The sequence below is a fragment of the Clavispora lusitaniae genome (assembly GCF_014636115.1).
Source record: "Clavispora lusitaniae strain FDAARGOS_655 chromosome Unknown tig00000105_pilon, whole genome shotgun sequence".
Lineage (NCBI taxonomy): Eukaryota > Fungi > Ascomycota > Pichiomycetes > Serinales > Metschnikowiaceae > Clavispora > Clavispora lusitaniae.
Genome location: NW_027093978.1, coordinates 616,962 through 640,290, shown reverse-complemented (window position 1 = coordinate 640,290; position 23,329 = coordinate 616,962). Strand labels below are relative to the sequence as shown.

The following is a 23,329-nucleotide window of genomic DNA, read 5'->3' as shown; positions in this document are numbered from 1 at the left end:
TCTTGATTCTCTGATTTTTGTCTGCTGTGAATTTCTTACTTTTCGGAGATTTAGACCGATCCCACGCCTGACAACTTCATGTCACGATTTGCTGTTTCGTTTCTTTCCAGTTAGTGACCATTCAAAATATGCTATCAATATAGAATGTGTCATGTCTACCCAAAGCTACAGCCCCACACCCGACATGCAAACGTATATACTATATGTACGTACATAAAGCGGGTGACTTGATGTGGTTTTCCTCGTTCATTCTTACAGTAGTGTATTTCTCTTTGTATGTCTAGGCCCAGGGTCTTCTATGCAATCTTAGACTAGACGAACCAATTCGCATCACTATAGAAAGATATTATAAGACCAGCCTCCTCATGGATAAGCTTCCACCAGGCGCCTATAACAGGCTACTAAATCTTCTATATAAGAAAACAGTGCCAGAAGTCAGTCCCAAAGTCCCACTAGTAAAACGAGTGTTATATGACCTCGATCAAAATGAAAAGACACATAAGTCTGCACTTGATGACTTGATGGAGCATCTGTGGCGTCAAAAGCCTATGGAAACAGCAATAGATGACGTGAAAAAGAAGCTTTCCAACCCTGTCCTTTCGAATATCTTGCTCTTTTCTTGTAAGAATTCTTTGGTTGGGCGGCGAGATTTTCATAATGTGTTCCCAGTTAATAGAGAGCGGTTTTACTTTCTAGATCAACAACTCAGGAAAGGTTTAGATTTCCATGTGGTAAAGGGCCGAAATCCAGCAAGTTTAATATTCAGTGGCCAATACTACTTGCTTTTTGCTAATATAAACCAAGCATGTGTCTATTATATGGAAACGCAGGGAAAACTTATAAATGGATTTGATTTGCAGTTTGATTTTGTGCTTCCAACTGAAAACCACTTGAAGCGAATGGCTTCGCCTCTCATACAATCTTCGGACACTAGCAATAAGTCTGAAATTTCTATTCGCCCAGATACTGTCGGGATCACACCTATTTCTGACATCTTCAAGATCTCTCCATCAAAGTCACGCATACTAAAAGAATTGGAGACGTTAGATCCCGATCGTTCTCGTTATATCAAGGAGAATCCTGATCCGATGTATGATCTAATGGCTCGTTTCATCGACGTACCAAACCGGTACAAACAAGTTCTAGTGAAAAACTACCCATTTGGTCTTTCTAAACCTGCATTACTGAATCTTCTCTGGGATTATCAATTCGCCAGCCCTGAGAATCCTCAAGATTCGATTACACATATACATTCAGACCCCTTAACCCAAACGACGTCGACACTTTTGAATTTCAAGGACGAAACAAACGCAAAACGATTTGTTCGTAACCATCACGGACGCAGATGGGAAAAAATGTTGGATCGCAACGATAAACCATTGTACGAACCGATCATCTGCGAGATACTCGACTAAAACGACTTAGGTGTGTAGCAGTAAGTATACATATATATATACATGTAAAATCGTGTCTAGTCCACGAGATTTTCTAGGTTTTTCCACCCTGTTCTAACCAATTCAAACTTATGCTGATGCTTTGAAGCACTAGAAGGATTTTCTGTAATGACAAATTTTTCCCAGATTTTCTTCTCCTTCCAAATTATAATTATGCTATCGTCCCCCGCCCACCCAAGAATGCCAATGTCATTAATATGCTCCAGAGACCCATTCATATCGGTGTGATACTTGCTTGTATTTAAAGAGCAGAAAGACCATGTAGAATTAAAATAGTTTGGGACAGGTATAGGTAATGGGAGACGCTTGAAAAAATGCTGGCGATTCAGCGGTGTTTCTCTCACCGTTTCACCGTCACCGAACGGATCAACCACTGTATTATCACTTCTAGATGCAATATTGAATACATGAAGGGTATTCTTATCAGACAAAACAGCGAGTTTAGTATCATTCGGAGAAAATTTCATGGACGTTATCATGGCCCTATCAAGACCCCTTCTGAACTCGAATAGAAGCGCTGTGGTACTAGTTGAATGAATTCGGATGAGTGTGCCTGTTTCGCTTGCTGACGCTATCAAAGTGCCTGTTCTATTCAAAGTTATGCATCTTATTTTGGATTTGTGTGCCTTGATTATGCTGACTGAGTTTTTGCCCTGCCCCTCTGAAGAAACATCAACCAACTGGATCTGACCAATCGTCCGCCCAGGGAAAGCCAAAATCTGGTACTTTGGATGATCCTTATAAACAGGGTCAAAACCGGAATCTGAAGAGTGCAAAGATCCTGGTATGCCGTGCAGAGATGCTGCGTGGACCGATAGGTCAGCGAGTCCGTACTCGTTAGAACTGGTTTCGTATGATGCAAATTTCCTGGGTGGTGCTGAAAATTCAAACACCACTACCTGATTAAGAAGAACAACCACAATTCTGATACGAGACAAGAGAACGTTGAGAACAGGACTCATGAAACTCAAGCTCAAACTTGTTTTGCGCTTTAAATCATCCCAGATGATTACTTTGTTGTTGGGAAACTTCGGATTTTTCCCACCTCCAACGAGAGCCAAGTAGTTTGTGCGGTGGAGCATTGCAATGTGCCCAATTCCAGATCCGGGCAGGCTGGATGAGTGAAACATGCGCTTCACTCGAAGATCAATTGGATTAGTATTGTAAACCAAGAAACCCTTTTCGTGAGCAACAGAAAAACAACCTTGATCTTGATTAAATGTAACGTCTAGGATATGCATTTCTTTGTCTGATGGAGACCCAATGGCGCTATGAGTATTCATGTTTCATATGGTATGTGAGGGGGGATGACGGAAAATAATGGAAACAAAATGAAACAGACCGTCCAGGGAACAGAGAGAAGTGTGTTGCAGGTCTGAGATATGGAATAATCCTATCCGCTCAGCAATTCCTGATTAGTTCTAATCGGACCCGGATGTCTTATGACTGAGACGATGCCAGATTTAGCTCGGTTAACATTCCGATAATACGTATGTATGCGCAGGAAATCTACGATCGATAACCTCATGTTGACGTATAACCTCAAAACGGCACTGACATTGCACAATCTTGAGGAGGACGAAACAGATGATGGATTCTGTTTAATAGACAACATTGGTATTGTTTTACTTCTTTTCTACGAAAGGGAACAGATTAAATTTTTGATACAGTACCAAGATACAGAATCGTGGAGATCGTGACTTGTAAGCTCATATATACGTCTATGAGACATATAACTTTTGCGATTCTGGTTTTGATGATTATGACACAAGTAAGATTATGATAAATGTAGAAAATGCCTTATTAGATAAATGCGATGCAAGGATAAATTTTAACGTACAACTTTCAATCACTTTCAAGATCCATGATTTCTTCACCACTTGATTCCTCCCCGCGCTTCAACTCTTCTGCTAGTACAGAGACATCCGCCGTGTTTTCAAATGAAATTTTCTCTGCATAATTGTTTCTGTGTCCTAAAGGAGTCGTCAACTTATTGGCAGAGACATTGGCGTCTAGAATTTGGTTTTGTTTCTTGCCCGAAAATTCACGCAGCATGAAACGGCCAAGCAGCAAGTCTAAAGTCTTCGAGTCATTGGTACGGAAGAAGGAAGAAACATCTTTGTTCGACTCCAATGCTCTTTTGAGCAAATCTGACGCAACTGGATCTGCGGGCGATAATGCTAATGCGTCATGGAGAACATTGATCGCTTTTGAAGTATCACCGAGTTTCAAGTAGAGTAACCCCATTGATGAAAGAATATTACTATCATTCCTGTGACTAAGCTTGAAAGCCTGGTTTAAGCAATCGAGTGCCTTATATGGTTGGTTTGATCGGCGATAGACATGTCCAAGGTTACAATGGATGGATATCCATATTTGAGAATCAGAGTTAAGGTATTTGGCCGCATCTAACGCCTCTTGTAGATAGGATTCAGCCTTTTGCAATGAGTTTTTGTGGTACTTGATCACTCCCAATTCATTGAGTAGCAATGGATCTGTGTTGCAAATTTGATAGGACGCTAAAAGATATTCTTCTGCCAAGTTAACGTTGTTCATTTGCAAATGTTGCATTCCCAAGAATAAATTAGGAAGATGTGTTCCAGGAAATAACCGTGCAGCGAAGGCGTATGCACTAATTGCCTGCTCATGTTCTCCTTCCAATGCAAAAGTATGGGCAAATCCAATCCAAGCCTGCCCGCTGCTTGGGTTAAGCATCGTTGCTTTGCTGAAAAATTTCCTTGCCTCAATAATTTTACCGATAGAAAGATAGTAAATGCCTATGGCCAGCCATGTAAGCAGATTTGTAGGATGTGACTCTGCTAGTTGGTGTGCTTTAAGGAATAGTTTATTGCATCCACCAAGCTCGTAAAGACAGCTCAAGTAGTTGGACAACAAGCTCAAATTGCATGGATCCTTTTCCATAGCCTTTGTGCAAACACTCAAGCATTTGTCATAATTGCACTGGATATATAGGAGATCAGCTCTACTAAGAAGCAAATCCGTGTTGTCACCCAACCTGTACTCTTCGCTTAGTATGTTTTCTGCTTCTTCGAATTTTTTGTTGTTCAAGTACTTGCTTAACTTGGTTGTGTAAAGAAGCTTAATGAGTTCATCATTATCATCTGCATCCGCATAGTTAAGCTGACCGGCTAACTCCCACTCCTCGCTTGGTGAAAGGTAATTATTAGAAACAAGCTCATTGAACGCCTCAAAACACTTGACGTCTACAAGGATCGCCTCTTTGAAAGCTTCCTTGGCCTTTTCAAAGTTGTTTTGGTTGGCAAACACAAGACCACGAAGGTAGCACATAGAAGCCTCAAGACGAATACCACCATCTGTATTTCTCACTTTGTAAACGTGATCTTTGAAAGGATTCGTCTCGCCCAATACATCAAGTGCATCATCCCATTTCTCCAACTTGATTAGTGAGTAAGCGGCAAGATAGCGGCAACTGAGTGATTGCATGAAATGCGTCTCTCTGTTGAGAAGCAGATTTGCCCGTAGATAATCTCCCCGATTGAAATATGACTGGGCTAGCCAAAAAGCATCGTTCGCATCGTTTGTGAGCGATAGAATCTTGTCACCAATGTACTCGGCAGTATCATAGTGATGTTGCATTAAAGCATCGTGACGCCACAAGCGGAGTTTCTCTGCACGAGACAATGGCTCTTCTGTTGGGTATGCGGTCTCTTTTCCGTTGGCGCCATTGGTGATGTTGTCGCTAACATTGTCGATGTTATAAAACAGAGACAGCAGTGATCCTGGTGTTTCAAATAGATTATTCTGTGGATTAGGGGGAGTTATGAAGACGTTTTTTCGCCTGTTCATTATCTGTGGCGAGATAAACAATGTTGAGTTGTGTTGCAGCGGTGTTTTTTGATTTTGGACCATTGCTGATTATAATAGAGACACAATGCTAGTGTAGTGTTGCGAATTTAGAGTCGCGAAATAATCTTCATGCGATCAGTGAATTCACCAATGAGATATACAGTGTGGCTAAAACTACCAGAAACAACTGTTGAATCATGAATGTGACTGCTTCTGATTTCGCAGGTTAGTTTACTTCATTGTTTTTGTTATTTTCATTCCTGTTCGTTCATTCTACGATGGTTTCTCTCCCCTAAATATTACAGGCTCAGGTGGAAATTAACACTTGTTGTAAATTCAGAATAAAAGTAAACGAGAACTTTGCCCATTCGTATATGACATGTCTAGAATTCTCTGCTCTTTCGATCATCTATAACTATTTAAAGACATACGACATGTCTGTATTATCAGTAGTTTATATGCCGACCGCAGGCTCATATTGAGATGAGCATCATTAGGTATTTTCAACCAGATACAATTTAGCATCAAATGTCAGAATCTTCTAGACCATACACGCAGTTTAGAATCATGGTGGGCTCGTACGAGCACAACTTGTTGTGCTTGTCGCTTGTGTTGAAAGGCACAAACGAGCCGGTCTTCACTCCAATTTTCCATTTCCAAGCTCACGCATTGTCCATCAAATCGATAGATATCGCTAAGCGTTACTTGGTCACTGGATCCAACGATGAACACATTCGTATCTACGACTTGCAAAAAAGGAAAGAACTTGGAACTTTGTTAAGTCATCAGGGCACAGTGACTACGTTACGCTTCTCCAAGGAATCGGGCGAGCACCAAGAAGCACACAAGTCCGGTAAATGGCTTTTATCGGGCTCTGAAGATGGTCATATCATCATCTGGAGGACAAAGGACTGGGAGTTGTTTGGCACTTTGAAGGGGCATCAGGGCCGTATCAACGATTTGGATATTCATCCTACAGGCAGAGTGGCCATCTCTGTTTCCACTGACAACACCATCCGCTTGTGGAACTTGATGACTGCTCGTAAAGCTGCTGTTCTTAAAATTAAGGGGAGAGACCATTTAGGTCAATCTGGTGAGTTTGTCAGATGGACGAGCTCAGGAAAGAATTTCGTTGTTGGCTTATTGAAACAGCTCTTCATTTACGAGCTTGGAGACCAAGCCCAAATATGCAAGAAGATCCAATTCACCACAACTTTGATGTGTCTTGAACTCTTGACTATTGCTGGAACTGAATACATTGTTACAGGTCATAGTGATGGATCGATTCAGTTCTTGGAACTTGAAAAAGCATTGAAAGAGGACAAGCCTGAACCACAATTTGTCTTGAGGGGGCATTCGAACCGTGTGAAAGGAATTTCGTTCTTCTGCAGCGAGGAAACAAGTGATATTCCGTACTTGGTTTCTGTTTCGTCAGATGGTAAGATCGTTGTGTGGGATGTTTCTGAGAAGGTCAGAGATCAGGTTGCCGTTTACGATAGTGGCGAGAGATTGAATTGTGTTTCTGTCTGTGGTGAGTCTGTTGAGAAGGCTGACACAATGAAGCGCAGATTCAATGAAGAAGAGGAAAAGGCTGTGAGCGAGTCCGAGTACGAGACTGATGGAGAGGAAGTTAGAAAGGTGTTGATGAAGCCTTCCAAGAAGAGAAAAAGAAAGGGTAAGGACAGCAATAAAGTCAGTGTGACTCTCGAATAAATAGACCAATACAAGTGGATTGTCAAAAACTTCCATGTGTATACGATAAATATCTAGATAAGAACGTGGTTCTACTCCAATCTAGCGACGTGATGGTCAAACAACTTCTTAGCTCTGACCCACACTGGCGATGTATGTCTGTTTGGCAATTCCAACAAGGAAGGCAATAAGTCTCTCGAGAAAAACTCAGAGGCTTCTCTTGGAAGCAAAGATGGCAAGTGGTCGATCGAACAAACAGACAACTTTGGTCCTGCAGTAGTCTCAACAACTACCGTAGGGTCGTTGAATACTGTCGCAATGGTGTACACTGGAATAGGGTTGTGTGGATTTGTGGTGTCGGCCGAAACATCGACGATAGATCTCAATTTTCTTGTAGCCTTGTTCAACAACTCCATGTTAATAAAGGGAGGGATAGGCTTAGACAAGTAGATGCAGTTGATGAAAATGTCAGAGTCTGCAATCTCTTGAAAAGGACCTCCCTTGGCGGTTTCGGCCATGTCCCACTTCAACAAGAGATCCTCAGGAATACCAACTTTTCTGAATAAATCAAGAGCACCAGATCCGCATCTGCCCAAAGCACCAATAGTCAAACACTTTGGGTACTTGCCTCCGTTCTTAGCAAGAGCACTGTCCAATTCTGACTTGACGTGCTTGACCAATTCAGACTCGTGGCCATATGGAGTCACACCAGGCAAATTCTCGGAGTCAGAATGTGTTTGCTTGAAAGCCCAGTCCAAGACACCAATGGCTGCACCAGCAAAGCCAGCGTAGAAGCCAAAAGCTGCAACTCTTCTGCCTTGGTCATTCTCCAAAAACTCCAAGTCATACAATGTACCGTGGCCATCGACAAATCTCTTCAAGACATCTTGCCATCCAGCCTGGTTCTTGTAGCAGTGAGCAAATTGAATATGTTCATGAAGAAGAGGGAAGCTCTCCTCTGGCAACTCCTTCAAGCCAATGATGATTCTGTTGGTAGGAGCAGTCTTCCAGGATCCAGCTGGAACAATAGTTGCGCCCACGGCGGCGTACTCCTCTGCCTTGAAAATCGATTGTTCGCTCTTTTCCACATAAATTTGGAATCCAGCGTCTAGCAACTGCTTGGTTGTAGTTGGTGTCAAAGCTGCTCTAGCCTCTAATGGCTTGGTTTCTGCTCTGAGGTGCAAGATAACTGGTTGGGCCATTTTAGTATCTTTTTCTTTTTCGATATTGCAATGAAAAGTTCTGGAGGAGAAAGTATGACACTTTTATAATCGTTTGTCCTGCACTACCTCCGTATGTTGAGAAAGGCATTTTTGTCTTATGGTGACTCAATGTGGGGACCCATGCAGTACACGGCCCGCTTATCTGATTGTAGGGCCTTCTGTGCACCTCTCATATCGGGATGTCGCACTGGCTATCGGTTTTTCACATCTCATCCACATCTTTGGGCATAGAAACGGCCTTTCGTACATAGTAGATCGACTATCCTTGTTGTTGCGTAATTTCTCCTAGATGCCAATATGATTAAGCTTACAAGTCTATTTCTTTGATTTGTTCGCTTTCATTATTTGCAATTTTCGTGCGCCAACATATGTTTTCTGAAAAAATGAGCCACTGTTAGAGGTTAGTCATAACCTCTCAACGGCATTCACAACTCGATCCGAGTGCACAAAAAGTAAAGCTAATTGTTAGTCATTCTGCTTTTGGTGGTGTAAGACTCGGTCTATTTACTTATGAAATTACTTACTGTATCTTATTTACAAGTTCTTAATGGTTCTGAGAACATACTGAGCTAATCTTGGTTCTGCAGACTCCCAGCTATCGTCAGCAAAGGCGTCTCCGTAAACTTTGAACACCTTTTTCATGGTGGCAATTTCCATTTCATCGACCACGATCTTGTTCTGCACAGCTTTTTCGAATAAAAGCTGCGCAAACTCACGATCGTTTCCATAAAGACTGGCTATCATCATGCATTCGGTAAGAAGGCCCGAGGATGAACGCTTGGTATTCTTGTTTATGGTTTTTGGTACATCGTTAATGTAATCGTTATAGATTTTCAAGGATCTTTCGCTATCGAAGCAACTGTTCGCGAGTATGAGATGAGCGATGCTTTTCACTGGTATTTCATCGGCAACGATCAAAGTTTCAGCTATCTTGAGCAGTGTTGTATCTTTCTTCTTAAATGCTTGATAGCAAAATGCTTGGACAAGTTTTGTTTGTACGAGCTCAATTCCAAATTTCTCGTGTGCTTGATACAAATGAAACTTTTCAAGAGCAAGATCCATACGATCCCTATTGATCCCATAGGTCTCGATGAGCTGAATTCTAAGCAAGAGTGCCTCTGCATCTTTTCTGTCGATATCTAAGTGGTTCGTCTCAATGTACTGAAGAACTTGTGAAATGTACTCCGTTTCTGACGGAGTATTTTCCTCAATGTCATACGACACAATTCGGCTCAATGTCTGCTTCGATAACAATCGAGGATCTCTCTCAAAAACAACTTGAGACAAATTTAAGAAGGCCCGCCTTTCTGAAACTTCAGAAAGTTTGGTTGCATTGAGCCACTCCTCAAATCCTTGTAGAGTGATGTCACTGGCAGTATGTGTTGTATCTTGGGCAATCATGTGGTTCAATAGAACATTGAGAAGATGGTCTAACTCATCCGTGTGATCCATTTGGTTCAAAAGCTCAATGGCTTTCGTGACATTGTCGTTCGTCAATTCGAACTCTCCATCACGCACTTCTGCGGCTTCACCAAGGAGCAACTTCAGCAAAACAACTTTCCGAATCTCATTGCTCACTGATCCAGATGCATGTTTCTTTAACAAATCCGACAGCGTGTAAACCCGGCCCGGATTGCTCTTTAACAACGAAAGTAACGATCTTTCGTTCCACAGATGCGAAGGTCTCTCTTTCGTCATAGCAAAGTAAAGAGAAAAATCTTTCGGTAAAGTATGGTGCAATATTTCATTGATAACCTCAGGTGAAGCACTTGTCTTTATTATTGGTCGGAGTTCTTCAAGCTCATGTGCGCTCAACTCTTTTGATGCAAGAGCTTTTCTCACATCACCAACATCAACTGGATCTCCAGCCTTAAGATTCTTGAGCACATTAGTGTACGTTGAGTTCCATCTTCGTGTTCTGAAATTTTGTGACAAGGAAGTTATGCGGGACATCACTATTCGATATATCTTCAGGAAGTTCTTGTGCGCGGATCTACAAACCTCGAACTTTATATGTCTACTCTATTCGCGAATTAGTCTATTTAGTCATGTTTCAACGAAGACTCCATCTTTGCCAACATGCCCATTGCTGGAAAATAATTGGCCCATTTGTCGTCAACATCGATCTTTTCAACTTCACCAAAATCGAAGTTTTTGTTCAAGTAGGTGTTGAAATCGAGCCAAGTGCCTTGCTTTTCACATTCGTAACTCCAGCTGGCTTTGAAAGCGCCTCCTAAAGCACAGGCATTGGGGATTTCCACTTGGTAATTACCATTAGTAGCACCCATGATAGATCCCATCTTTCTAATAATGCTCTTATTGCGAGAAGCCCCGCCAACAAAGTAAATTTGATGAGGTCTTGAGGTTAAAGAGTAGAATGTCTGTTGTTTCCCATCGGTATAAATGTCTCCAAATTGGGCAGTTAAGTCATTGTACAATTTTCTTAACTGTGTGTCCTCCTCTTCCTTACCACGCACATCTTCTGAACTTGCCAACATGGGGCCTGCTCTCATTCTGCAGCTGATGGTCTGCGATTCAACAATAGAGGTCACATCATTTTCAATAGGCCATTCCTCAACCTCTTTCACCGCTCCCTCGGGGGTGAGGAGACATCTTTTGAATTGAGCAGCTGCGTTGGGAACAATTTCGCCCAATGGGAAGTAAATTCCTAGCTTTTTGTCAAAATCTTGAGATTTGTCCAACAATTCATTGAACTTCTCCCATGAATCGTGATCCACATGATATTTTTCATTCAAGTCATTGCGGACATTTTCGCGAGCCAAGGCGCCATTACAGTAGCAGATCATACCCATGTAGGCATTTTTCATAGTTGGGTGTTTGAACAAATGGTACTGCGACGACGGTGAGTAATTTTCTGTCACCAAAAGGACGGTAGTCGATGTACCCAACGAAACCAAGACATCATTTTGATTTAATGGCAAAGAAATAATTGTAGCAAGATTGTCTCCTGTGAAGGAGTAGATGTTTGCATCTTTAGGGAACCCGTATTTCTCAACAAAGTATGGTGATATCTTACCCAAAGACTCGTATGACACAGGGTTGATTTCACCCAATTTTCTCTTCAACTCCTCCACTCCAGATTGGGATTCCTTTTCCGAAGCACCATCCAATTGAGGATGTACTCCTGCCGCGACAGCCAACAACTCCTCGTCGTAAGCCCTTTCTGCTATGTTATAAACATTCATACCACAAGCATCCGCCTCTTCGATTGTGGTGATCTGGCCCAACAATACCGATGCCAAAAAGCTTGACACAAGAGAAATCCGTTCGGTTTGTTTGTACACATTTGATTCCGAGGATACAGCCAATTTACGTATTTGTAAGCCTGTGAATCTGTAGTGGGCACGGGATCCTGTTCTGAGAGCAAGCCCATCCGGACCGCCTGCCACTTTCTCAAAGTCTTTGATCTGTTGGCCTGTCGAGTGATCTTGCCAGTTTGGAGATAGGTCCCATGCAAAGGCGCCGTCCAAAGCTTCGGATAACGTAGCTGAAGATACCATCGACAGTAACTTTTCTCCTGCGGCTTTTGACCAATAAATGGAGCCATGCTGCATTCCAGAGCCCGACATACCACGTACTTGGTTGAAAGGGAACCCATCTTGTTTCATTTGGCCAAACACATAGTCAATGGCTTCGAGCCACATATGCACTGGCGAAAGAATTTCGCCTGAAGTTAGATTGGAACGGACGCCCTTCTTGATGTGGTATTTTTCCTTGTAGACATTATCAAACTCGACATGGTAGGTTTTCACCGCTTGCAACCTTTCGTTGGTCACAATAACCTTTAGTTGTTGGGTGGACAAATCAAACCCCAAGTACAAGTTTTCTTTCTCAAAAGTCATACTTCACCTTGAGCCACTGGACCGGATTCCTTGTGTATTGGGGCCAGGGAGGTAATACGGCAAGCAAAATAGCCACGAGACAAGTGGCAAAAGTCAACAATAAGATATTCAAGTTACCCGTTGAAGCACCAACAAGTACGCTAAGTAAACCAGTGCCGTAGACAGAGTAAAAGATGAGACGATCGACTTTCTTTTGGCCTTCGAAGTCGATTGGAAATTCAATGTAAGCGCTGAGTTGCGAGCCAAGATTGTCCATGCTCTAGTACGTTTTATATAACCAAACGGTGTGTGGGGGAACACTGGTGTTTCGGGTAAGAAAGCCAGGTTGCGCCTGGCGCGTGTGCAGGCAGACTATTTTCAGAAGCAAATAGGGGAATCCATCCGTACATGACCCATGGAGGACGGAAAATAAAAAATCACGAGTTAAAATATGCTTGGGCAAAGACGAGTACCGTTGTCTTCCGTGCTTCATTTTTCATTTTTTTGTTTCTAGAGTGGACGCGTCTACATGGCTACAGCTAATTGCATTTTCTTGTTGTTTGTATGGGCATTGATCTCGTTAAAGGTTAATAATAAATAGGATGATGTGGCTGCACCTGGTGCATCTGGTGCAGAGCGTTTTTCGTAGGGCGGGACATGTCTCACAATGGCGCGACGCCCGCAGGATGGTTTTTTTCAACATAGTATTTGATGTCGTTGCTCATGAGTTTCTCCTCGAGGAAATCGGCCACCTGGTTGTAGTGGTCTTCCTGGATCACAGACATGGCCTCGCCATGAGGGTCGATTTTCTCAAACAGAAATGCGTAGTCGTCCTCCGAGTAGACAGGCAAGTCGTAGAACTTGAACACCAGCGACGGTTTCTTTTCGAAAAAAGAATTGTTTGTCGACACGGTGGTGGACCTTGTGAGCGATGTCATGAGCAGGTTCTCATCTGCATCTGACGCTGAAGGCGACACCGAGAGAGAAAGCGATTCGAGTTCGTCCTCGTCGTCAAGTGGCCGTGTGCTAGCATCGAGATCGACAAAGTCAAACACATCACTGTCTCGTTCCGAAGGCGCTGCAACCTCCGACACGCCTACATCCGAGCCAATTGCAAGATTGGCGGACATGGTGGCTTCTGACGAAGGCATCTCATGCAGCACAAGCTCAGTAGAAGGGCTCTTGTATGAGAGCCCGTTCATATTAGATATGAGCTCACTCATTGGGTCGCCAATCTCATTGTACAAGCGCTTACGAGCAGTGGTTGGAGACTCAAACATGCCTGGTGCTGGAGAGCTCGAACCCGAGGAAACAGAGCTCAACACCAGCGCCCGTAAGCTTTTGTAGTCATGGATGAGCGAGAGCAAGCGGGTTTTTAAATGGTAGTTTTCTCTGTCCACAGTGCGAATGCTGGCCTGGAGATCATCGAGCGACTCGGGCACAGCCGGACCTGCAACCACGTTGGTGGAGGCGGGGCGGATGGGCAGGTTAGCCAGGTGCGCAGGCAGAATCTCAGGGCGCACCGGGACTGGGGCCTTTGCCGGCTTGCGAGGCGACGCAGGGCGCGTCTTCTTTTTGTCTGCCTTGGCCTTGCGGGCGTTTTTGGGCCGGGGCGGCAACACCCAGTTTTTCGATGTGGTGATGGTCAAAATGGGCTGCGTGGCACAAGTGCTCGAGGCTGGGTTTTGAACTGCAGGGCTCGGGGTCATGATTATATGGACATGCTATGGGCTGAAATGGGGTGGGTGGTAGAAGATATTTTTTGTTGTTGCGTGGAAGATTGAAGGAGCACTTGAGCTCAATAAATATGGGACAGAATATACAAAGAATGGAAAGCACACAGAAGCAATTGAAAGAGCTAGATCGGAGGCGAGCGGGATAGAATGGAAGAAACGGAGGTCAAATTAGAAAAAAAAATGAAAAAAAAGTGCTACTTGGAAACACTTTTTTTTTTGTTTGATAATTCTGAGACACAAAGCAAATGGAATTTAAAAAAAATGCCGCTTACACCTGGCCTGCGCGATGTAGTGATATATCAAGCGTCGCCGATTAGCAAAGTACTCTATATAAAAGGGCAATTAGGGACAAAAATTTTCTATGCATTCTGCACACGCACTGCGACGGGAGATGCCGGGTGCGCGCTTTTTTCACCTATGACCGGGGGACAAAATCCGGTGTGTTGGAGGGATCCGAAGCAGCAATTCTCACGGCGGCGGCTTTCACGGCCACTGTATTCTGCTCTTTCCTTGTTCTTGTCGGCAGCTCATGCGGGCAGCAGTTGTTTTCTCATGGGCACCTAAAGTCCGAGCCAGTCATGTTGGAGCCAATGGGCCATGAGTCGCGCGCTAGAATGCACATGCGGGTCACGTGCCCGCTTCCCTTCGCATCGAGCCCACCTGCAAGACCAACTGCCACCCAGATCCGGAAGCGCGGGAACGACATTGCCGAGCCGAGACCATCCAGCGTGAGTTTTGGCCTTTCGGAGGCGGCGGCTTGCGCGTTTCTTTGCAGCGCGGGAAACTCACCGTCCCGTGGAAACGGCGCTGGTCGCAAACAACGCTGATCCTCGCCCGTTAGTCTCGAATGGGACAAGTGACTGTCTGCAAGATGCGAGCCGTGCGCCTAAACAAGTGGCTTGTGTGCATGATTTTTCTGGGGTAGCCACGGAAAACGGGGTCGCACATAGTGAATGCGCCGATGCCTAACTCTGGGTCGCCACTTAAGGCCGGTCGTACGACTTACGAAAAGCGAAGCCGCAAAGGGGAGTCCCACATCTGCCATTGGCTGGCCACGGCTAAACTTAGGGGCCCCGGGACTGGCACGCGTGTCGTTTGTGGCTGATTATTTTCGTGTTTGCGGCTCGTTCCAGTCCAATTGCGGCAATTGGGTTTATCTTACGATCCGCTTAGACGATTGGCCGAACAATGGCGGCTATATGATGTTATGTTTAGTCTGTTCTTTCCCGTTTGCTGGCCGAAACTCCCGGTGGTGCTAGTGCGTAGTTCTGAAACTGTGACGTCAAATGTTGTAGTATCAAGAGAAGCTGGGTGAGCATCATTCCAGCCAAGAATGCACAACCATTATTATGGACACATATATGGTGAAGATATTGACAAGGCTCACTAAGAATCATTCGCGTCATGGGTCGTTGAAAACGCGCTGGGCTCGCCAATCGGCATGTAAGGCTTCAGCCCCCTGATACTTATGATGGGCGTGATGAAGTAAAATCACGTATCTGTTTCAGAGCAAACCTGACCGGAATGAGCGGTATCAATTCTTCTGCTTACCAAGCCTTATGATGATGAGTAACGCGCATCTTATGATTCGACATGGTACTACAACTAATTCAGTATGTGCGACCATTTATTGGGCCTATTCGGTATTGGTAGTATCCTCATTGCGTATGAGAGGCACCTTCATAGCATAGACGAGATGAAAGATATGTACCAGACTACTTTGCACCAAAACTGATAGCAGGCAGTCGCTTGTAGAACGTTTGCTGGTTTTATTAGTGTCATCCAATCGGCATCAAAGCGAATCTCGCGTCTTTGTTAGTGTATTTGCTAATTGCTAGAACTTCGACTCTTCGTATCCTGGCCGGTTATCTCAAAGGACCCCAACGGGTGAACATCTAATGTACTTTCTGATCTACCCTACAAAGAATAGCGAAAGTTGGTAAACAACATTTCCTAGATGTATATATTAGTATTTTGCCTCCCAGTGATAAATATAACCACCTACTGTTGCACGGGCATAGCTGTGGATGGAGCCAAAACCTCGTCCACATTGCTTGTGCGCCAGAAAGACGTAATGGTCTTTGGCTGTGTCAAGAATGTCACACCAGCCTTTCCGTAGAAGTTCAAGTCGCCCAAGAACGAGCCCTTGTTACCAGTGAAAGAGAACATGGGCAAAGGCACTGGGATAGGCACATTCACACCCACCTGGCCACATGCAATGTTCTTGGTGAATTTTTGTGCTGCTGCGCCAGATTGAGTGAACAAAGACACACCGTTTCCGTATTTGTTGGCGTTCACCAACGCAATGGCTTCGTCAAAAGTGTCCACATTCACGACAGCCAAAACAGGACCGAAAATCTCCTCCTCGTACGCACGCATGCCTGGTTTCACTCCAGTCAAGATTGTTGGGCCCAAGAAGTTGCCCTCTGTAAAAGGAGCAGGCATTTCTTGCTTCCGGCCATCAAGAAGCACAGTGGCTCCAGCCTTTTCGCTATCACTGATAATCTCGCGTGCACGCTGCAATGCCTCTGGGCTTATCATTGGGCCCAAGTCTGATTTGGAGTCGAAACCGGAACCGACAGTAAGACCCGCTGCATCGCGAGCCACATCCTCTACCCACAGCTTAGTTTTCTCGCCCACCGTAACAAGAACAGAAATCGCCATGCACCGCTGACCCGCAGCACCAAATGCTGCACCACTAAGTGCATTGACAAAATGGTTCTTGTCTGCGTCTGGCAAAACGATCATATGGTTCTTGGCCCCAAGGTTTGCTTGCACGCGCTTGCCCAAGGCAGAAGCACGCTCGTAGATGTATTTACCAGCAGCGTCACCACCAACAAAAGTCACTGCTTTGATGCGTGGGTCTTCAATGATCTTGTTGACGGTGTCATGCTTACCGTGCACGATGTTCACCACTCCAGGTGGAACACCAGCTTCCGCAGCCAACTCTGCAATAATCATTGCTGCGCCTGGAACACGCTCCAGCGGCTTGAGCACACATGTGTTTCCAGTGACCATCACAAGCGGCAAACTCCACAATGGCACCATGGCTGGGAAGTTGAAGGGACAAATACTTCCCACAACACCCAACGGCTCACGCACCATTTTGGTCTCCATGTCTGTAGCCACTTCCAAAGAAGATGCCATCAAGTCTTGTGGCGCATTGCACGCAGCTTCGGCCACTTGCAAGCCCCGCAAAACGTCACCTTTTGCATCGGCAAAAGTCTTTCCCTGTTCCAACACGATCATGCCAGCAAGACGGTCGTGGTTGCGGCGCAAAAGCTCCACAAAGCGGAAAGCAATGCCTTGGCGCCGGATAACGGAGTAGTTTTTCCATGTGTGGAATGCTTCCTCTGCAGCAGCAACTGCCTGGTCCAATTCCTCAGGCGTGGACTGGGGAACTTTGGCAATGAGCTGGTTGGTGGCTGGATCGTGGATATCATACCACGTGGCCAGCTCAGACTTAACCAACTTGTTGTTGTGGAACGACGGCGTCAAATATGGCTCGCTCCCGCTGGGAAGGTGATTTGTGGGGTAGCTTTCAGTGGTGGAAGGAAATCCAAGCGAGGCAAACCGACGAAGCGAGAGAGCGCTGACACGATTGATGCTTCTCAACATAGCAGGATTCTTGTTTGATGTTGCCCTTTATACTTTTCCCTCTAACAGGTTCGTTTGGGTTGTGGGTGCTACAATAAATTCCGTCCATGGTGCTTGGCTTTATATATGTACGGGCGCGCGGTACTTGGGTCCCGCTTTTCCTCATGTGAAGTCCGTTTTCGCATTCGAATATCCGTCGGATCTCATACCCCGCTTGCAAGTGGAGACTCGATATTTTGTGGTTGCGCAAGCGTGTGTGTGCTTGTTGTTTATCGTGGATGGCTCTTTTGCTGAAGGAAGTTTCAATTGATGAAAGGTTCTCGGTCTCCCGGATTCGCCTGCCTAATCGAGAATAATGGTGTATGCAGCGCTTCCCCGATTGTTCTCTCCATCGAAAACTCAGTCAGCTTTCTTCCTTCATTGATTTGAAAATTTTTCTCCCTCTCCTCACTTTACCTTTGATATGCCTCTTTGTTGTAGAAGCTTGCTTGGCTCGCTTTGTTTGTGTTCTTGTTTCCACTTCTCGAATCATTCTACATGAATCTCAGCCGCACAGAATTGAGTCATTGAGTATGAAGTGTTCCTTTCTTCATTTTCAAATTTATGTGAGCCTGTAGGAGTATCTGGTTTTTACAAAAGATGGCACGTTGATGAGGACCCATTTCTAGACTTGCAACATTCTTGCAAGAACAAAAGTTTATCACGCCCAAAACTAATGTGTGAACGTGTTCCCCACATCTCACTCCGGTCCGGATAAAATACACCTAGCTTATACAGTCCTTCGTCTACTCGCGGCTGGCAATGCTGTTTTATTACACATAGCAACTACAAGTCGGCATCATGGTCATACTATAGTTCTTGAAAAGCATACCTAAACGAATACTATTCTATTGACTTCGTGCTCTATTCACGAACAATCGCTCTAATGTCTGAAAATCAGATGGTGATGTTCATCTGACATTTTTGACACGAAATTGAACCACTACTTATAAAGACGTCCTTGCCAAAGATCGTAGTACAAATCAAGCAAACACGATGTACTCCACGCTTGAGTGGGACTCGAATCGTAGCAAAACTCTCCGTCCTTATTGGTCAATTCAGTGAGCCCTGCCCACTCGCTGTGGCGGATCCATTTCATGTGCCCCCTGATTCTCTCATTGAGGGCAGTTAAAAGCTCAATGCTTGGTTCGCAATTTCCACCGGATGCCACAGTATGATGGAATTGCAAAAAGGCTCGAATAAAGTAGCCAAAGCACCATACCCATTCAGGGCCCTGGTGATAGTTTCGACCTTTAGAGGTAGCAAAGTCATCACTGTCCTCCAGGTTATTATAGTACGGACGGTAGTTCCAGTCAGATGGATCCAATGTTTTCATTCCAACAGGACCACGAAGAACCTTGTCGGCCACGTTAATAGCTCCATAAGCTTTTTCGGGGTCGAACAACTCTGGTGCCACACACATTGCAATAGCAAAGTTAGGTCTCAATTGGTAATCTTCATACTCTTTGCCGGATCTGAAAAGGTCTTTGTAAATGCCTCTGCGGTTTACAACGTTTGGGTTTACCACATACTTACGGTCCTCACTTGCATCCTCAGGGATAAAAAAGCATCTCTCGAAGTTTTGTTGCACCAACTTTTCCCATTCTTTCAAACTTATTTTGTCTCCGTCTGGTTTTTCAACCTCAGTATACTTGAATAAGCCCTTAGAGTTCAACTCGTTGACAAATCTCAATGTACTCTTCAAGAGGCCCTGAATTTCAACTGCTGCACCATCTCTTGGTGTTCCAGGAACACCTTTCGATCCCGCTTTCTCGCTTTCGCCCATTTTATCCATCCAAGTTCCACAATTCCATTGGGATCCACCGTGGACGAGGCCAGTACTCCAATCAACAGAAACTTCAACATTGAACCCTTCATCTTTCATCTGCAGATCAAGATTTGGTCCCGCATTCGCTTCTCTATATTTGATCCCCTTCGCGTGACGCAGCAAAATCTCGTAGAGAATATCTCTGATAGATGTTTCGTAACTGAAAGCCTTTTCGTCATCCCAGGGAATATAAGTGTCATCCAATGGGAACCGTCTGCTCACTTTCTCGTCCAATATTCTTTCTCCATTTGGAGCATATTTCACATACTCTTGGACAGCTTGAGTAAAAAACCATGCAGCATCTCTTGCATTGTATCTTGGGTTTCTTCCAGCGTCAAGTAAATTAGGAATCAATCCATGCTTCAAGGTCTTAGCAAAACCGAGAATATGCTGCTTGGCGTCATCAAATCTTCCTGGAACCAATAAGAGCCCTCGGAAAGAAATGAATACATCACGACCCCAGCATCTCATATAATCTGTACTAAAATGCGGAAGACCAGCAGCGAGGCAAGCCACCTTCTTATCAGGCAAAAGTGATGTATTGTTCATGAAGCCACACATTTGAACAGAGGTCAATGCCAAACTTTGAACAAAGTTTGTAGCATTTTTTATCTTATCATCCATCTGCGCCAAAGCTCTGAAGCGGGCAGCTTCATAAGCAACACCAACCACGAGGGCAAAGTAATGAGGCCGTAAGTAGTATGGAACTTCCTTGATAGCATCCATACGAGACTTAATCCAGTCACGGAATTTGCCAATTGCCTCCGATTCTTTGGCATACTTGTCCAACCGATTCACCACGTAGTCTGCTGCCCAAAATCCCTCTCTCAAGTGATTACAGATTGGATGAGCAAGATCATTATTCCAAATAACATCTTTTAAAACCAGAATCCATCCTTCTAACCCAGCGTACACTAATTGGCCAGATCCCGGGATATTGTAAGTGCCTTCTGCACCATGGCTTGCATCCCTTTCTTCAGACTCACATCTGTACAAAATGGCGTTCAAATCGTACAAGTTAAGGCCCAAAGATGCTTCAATTGCACCTTCTTTGACGTACTTATCCAAGTTCTCGTTTGCTGTGGGAATTTTAGTAGAAAAGACAGCGATGGATCCTGGTTCAAAGCTTCCATCTGTCTTGATCACATAGCCAGATTCATTACGGATGATTTCGGGAGATTCAAGGTCAATGAGCTTCGTAGGAATGCCTGTTATTCTTTTGTCGTCACGCGAATATTCGCCTGTTTTCTCCAATCTGTAACCAAACTCGTACTTGATCTCAGTTCCTTTCAAATCGACAGGAGACAATATTTGCTCTCCTTCATGCCCATTGAACTTACTCCTTGCAATCAAAAACCAACCTTCACCGGTTCTAGTGTTGTACCGCTGAATTGTTATGTACTGGCCCTCGTGATGCACATACATCTCCTGTTCAGCGTAGGCATCAGTGCTTTCCAGAGCAAGTTTGTTTCTAACTTCATTCAACTTCATTTTTGCTTTGGCAATTCCAATATTATCATCATAAGCATATTGTCTCTTCTCTCCCACAACATCGAGAAGTTCGGGATAAGTCTCGTCGAAACCGAAGACAGTGCCGATAGCTGAAGAACAAAGCGCAACTAATGCAGCAGTAGGCAATGAATCCTCTATGGTTCTAATTTGCGCAGGCGTTTGATTATCATGCGTACAATCCATGAACAAAGCATGAGGTGCATGAGCTGTGAGAACTTGTGGAATTTGCAACTCGGAGTTGCTTCCCAAATGCTTTCCAGTTTTTGGTTCTTTTCCAGCAGGATACGAGAATTCATCCAAAGGAAGCCAAGAAAGAGACCCAATCGGTCTGCCTCCATGCTTATGAACCAACCTCGACAATTCCTGGACATCCCATGCTTGCATTGCTTCCCTGATCAAAGAATTGATACCTAATTTTTGTACGAAGATTTTGTCCATGGCTTCAGAACCTGTAAACAATTCTGCAACCACATACAAGTTGGGATTCACTGATCTTGCCGCATCCAACAAAGCTTCACCAACATGTAAAGGTGTAGAGTGGCAGTTGTCCAATCTGAAACCGTCAAATAGTTTTGCACAGTCTTTGGTGTACTGAATCATTCTCTTCCACAACGCAGGAGAGTCTTGAGGACCGGAGCCATACCTCAACTTGATACAGTCACCCCAAACAATAACTTCTCTGCGAATATAAGCCCTAGACTTATTTGAAGCAAAGTCAACAAGAGGATCACCACCCCATATCCAACCATTATTGGCCAAGGCCCATTTTTTACCGTGTTTGTCTGTGAATCTAGTAAAATAAGGTTCGGCGACTCTGTTTTTCTTTGTAATAGGCCCCAATTTCGGCCCGTTATCGGCTAATCTGAGGTAACGGATTCTGTCTGTGAGCTGCGTCTTTATTGAAGCAACATCATCATCATATTGCGCGTACAACTTCAAGTTAATTTCGTCCACTATATGTGAGGCCTTGTCGGCAATCTCTTCAAACAGGGTCTCATTCTTCTGTACCAAAGTCAACAATATACCAAGAAACTTTGCGGGATCTAATTTGTTAGAAAATCTATCCTCAAATATGGCTTTACCATGCAAGCTGGCAGAAGAGACGACAAAACTAGCTAAAGCGGTCAAGTCAGACACGTCCACTGAGGATGGAATCTCACTTGGTGTGACAGACTCTTTTTCATAAAGTTTTTGCAACTGTTCGGTCAATTCGACTTTTTCAAAAACGTAGTACTGCCATAAGTTGAGAGGATTCAACACGTGATTGTTGATACCTTCAATAATATTCTTTAAGTCCTCTTCTGATTTGATATCAGTGGGCAAATTTAACTCTTCCAATCTGTCACTGAAGGATGAAAGAGCTTCGTCCAACTCAATTGCTGCCCGTAAATGTGGCGCTGTCTCCGCATTGTATCCAGCATCAGGTGCATCACGAATCCATGCTGAATTGTCGGCAGTATGGTTCCAAACCACATCAGTCATGGCCAATAAGCCGTTTTGTGACATGGCATTACGGATGACGGACAGTGCTTTCTCGTTGCTACCGAACAATTTGGGATCGAAACGAAGCTGGTCGTAAATAGAATACGGAGAGTCAGACAGGCCCCTTTCCTGCAAAGGAGTAAAATGGATCATGTTGTATCCTTTTTTAGCCACATAAGCAAAGAACTCATTCCAGTGATCTAATGGTCCAATCCATTTGGATACGACAGTCTGCAAGTTGATGGAGTTGAATGGAAGATACTTGGAGTTGATGAAAAGCTGGGGAGGTACTGTGAAGTAAAAGTGGTCTGTTTCGGTTGGTGTATTGTCAGCCTCTTCGTAACGAATGTAGAAAGCATAAGGACCAGGCTTGTAAATTGGAATTGTGAGCGAAATGTCCTTGTGAAACGAGCTGGTGAGAGGTACATCGTAGAAGGTGTCTCTTTGAAACTTGGTTTTTGCGTCCAAAGGGGCATTGGTCTTGAAAACACCATTGCGGCTTACTTTCGCAGCTGCATTGAGCACAATCTTTAAGTCAAAAATTGTTTCATCTTCATGGTGGTTCTTTTCGGAAGCCAATGACGGCAAAAGCAAGACACCATTCGTGTCGTTATTTGTGTTTAGGGGTTCTCCGGAGTCGGAGAGTCTAAGAAGCACAGTTCGAGACGGCATTTAACCAATTGTTTCACCGAATTGTCCTTAACCAAATATGTTCCGGAAGATAGAAAACAGAAGTTAATAAGAAAAAAGAAAAGGCACGGAGTGTATTAAAATTCGTTGCTGTGGAGTTTATGCAAGTTATTTAAACCAAGTGCGGCCCGCAATTATCATGCAACATTTCGCTAATTCCGTACGATGTGTGGAAATGTATTCACCGGCATATGGAACCTTGGGATATGCTGGGACAGCCATTCCTTCGATTGTAATCACTAGGCTAATCCCCCACGATTAACGATGCGGGGTAGGCTGGAGAAACAAGTGCAGACAAAAAAAGTAGCTTCCCCACCAGGACTCGAACCTGGAATCTTCTGGTTCCAGAAGTGGTTACTTAATCGTAGCCAGACGCCTTGACCATTGGGCCATGAGGAACGAAGCT

At 44.3% G+C, this 23,329-nt stretch overlaps 12 protein-coding genes and 1 non-coding gene across 13 annotated transcripts; 4 read left to right on the top strand and 9 right to left on the bottom strand. All coding sequences in view use genetic code 12, as the record gives it.

Annotated features, from left to right (window-relative positions):
* Positions 1-365: 365 nt before the first annotated feature.
* FOB63_003309 (uncharacterized protein) lies at positions 366-1,415 on the top strand (the record flags this gene model as incomplete). Its single annotated transcript, XM_002615575.1, has 1 exon — positions 366-1,415. One exon carries the CDS (start codon positions 366-368, stop codon positions 1,413-1,415), a length of 1,050 nt encoding a protein of 349 aa, XP_002615621.1.
* A 56-nt stretch (positions 1,416-1,471) lies between these two features.
* On the bottom strand, positions 1,472-2,737 carry FOB63_003308 (uncharacterized protein; the record flags this gene model as incomplete). The annotated part of the gene is made up of 1 exon (XM_002615576.2): positions 1,472-2,737. One exon carries the CDS (start codon positions 2,735-2,737, stop codon positions 1,472-1,474), a length of 1,266 nt encoding a protein of 421 aa, XP_002615622.2.
* Positions 2,738-3,299: 562 nt separating this feature from the next.
* Positions 3,300-5,345, bottom strand: FOB63_003307 (anaphase promoting complex subunit; the record flags this gene model as incomplete). The annotated part of the gene is made up of 1 exon (XM_002615577.1): positions 3,300-5,345. One exon carries the CDS (start codon positions 5,343-5,345, stop codon positions 3,300-3,302), a length of 2,046 nt encoding a protein of 681 aa, XP_002615623.1.
* Positions 5,346-5,810: 465 nt separating this feature from the next.
* MAK11 (uncharacterized protein) lies at positions 5,811-6,995 on the top strand (the record flags this gene model as incomplete). The annotated part of the gene is made up of 1 exon (XM_002615578.1): positions 5,811-6,995. The coding sequence occupies one exon, from the start codon at positions 5,811-5,813 to the stop codon at positions 6,993-6,995; it is 1,185 nt and encodes a 394-aa protein (XP_002615624.1).
* Positions 6,996-7,066: 71 nt separating this feature from the next.
* Positions 7,067-8,176, bottom strand: LYS1 (saccharopine dehydrogenase (NAD+, L-lysine-forming); the record flags this gene model as incomplete). The annotated part of the gene is made up of 1 exon (XM_002615579.1): positions 7,067-8,176. One exon carries the CDS (start codon positions 8,174-8,176, stop codon positions 7,067-7,069), a length of 1,110 nt encoding a protein of 369 aa, XP_002615625.1.
* A 555-nt stretch (positions 8,177-8,731) lies between these two features.
* FOB63_003304 (uncharacterized protein) lies at positions 8,732-10,150 on the bottom strand (the record flags this gene model as incomplete). The annotated part of the gene is made up of 1 exon (XM_002615580.1): positions 8,732-10,150. One exon carries the CDS (start codon positions 10,148-10,150, stop codon positions 8,732-8,734), a length of 1,419 nt encoding a protein of 472 aa, XP_002615626.1.
* An 89-nt stretch (positions 10,151-10,239) lies between these two features.
* XKS1 (xylulokinase) lies at positions 10,240-12,060 on the bottom strand (the record flags this gene model as incomplete). The annotated part of the gene is made up of 1 exon (XM_002615581.2): positions 10,240-12,060. One exon carries the CDS (start codon positions 12,058-12,060, stop codon positions 10,240-10,242), a length of 1,821 nt encoding a protein of 606 aa, XP_002615627.2.
* A 641-nt stretch (positions 12,061-12,701) lies between these two features.
* HAP41 (Hap41p) lies at positions 12,702-13,748 on the bottom strand (the record flags this gene model as incomplete). The annotated part of the gene is made up of 1 exon (XM_002615582.1): positions 12,702-13,748. The coding sequence occupies one exon, from the start codon at positions 13,746-13,748 to the stop codon at positions 12,702-12,704; it is 1,047 nt and encodes a 348-aa protein (XP_002615628.1).
* Positions 13,749-13,922: 174 nt separating this feature from the next.
* FOB63_003301 (uncharacterized protein) lies at positions 13,923-14,339 on the top strand (the record flags this gene model as incomplete). The annotated part of the gene is made up of 1 exon (XM_066102315.1): positions 13,923-14,339. The coding sequence occupies one exon, from the start codon at positions 13,923-13,925 to the stop codon at positions 14,337-14,339; it is 417 nt and encodes a 138-aa protein (XP_065958336.1).
* Positions 14,340-14,365: 26 nt separating this feature from the next.
* On the top strand, positions 14,366-14,602 carry FOB63_003300 (uncharacterized protein; the record flags this gene model as incomplete). The annotated part of the gene is made up of 1 exon (XM_066102314.1): positions 14,366-14,602. One exon carries the CDS (start codon positions 14,366-14,368, stop codon positions 14,600-14,602), a length of 237 nt encoding a protein of 78 aa, XP_065958335.1.
* A 1,174-nt stretch (positions 14,603-15,776) lies between these two features.
* ALD6 (Ald6p) lies at positions 15,777-17,393 on the bottom strand (the record flags this gene model as incomplete). The annotated part of the gene is made up of 1 exon (XM_002615583.2): positions 15,777-17,393. The coding sequence occupies one exon, from the start codon at positions 17,391-17,393 to the stop codon at positions 15,777-15,779; it is 1,617 nt and encodes a 538-aa protein (XP_002615629.2).
* Positions 17,394-18,354: 961 nt separating this feature from the next.
* On the bottom strand, positions 18,355-22,905 carry GDB1 (bifunctional 4-alpha-glucanotransferase/amylo-alpha-1,6-glucosidase; the record flags this gene model as incomplete). Its single annotated transcript, XM_002615588.2, has 1 exon — positions 18,355-22,905. One exon carries the CDS (start codon positions 22,903-22,905, stop codon positions 18,355-18,357), a length of 4,551 nt encoding a protein of 1,516 aa, XP_002615634.2.
* Positions 22,906-23,230: 325 nt separating this feature from the next.
* FOB63_005593 lies at positions 23,231-23,322 on the bottom strand. The gene has a single exon. It is a non-coding gene; the product is annotated as a tRNA-Arg (tRNA).
* Between the last annotated feature and the right edge of the window lie 7 nt (positions 23,323-23,329).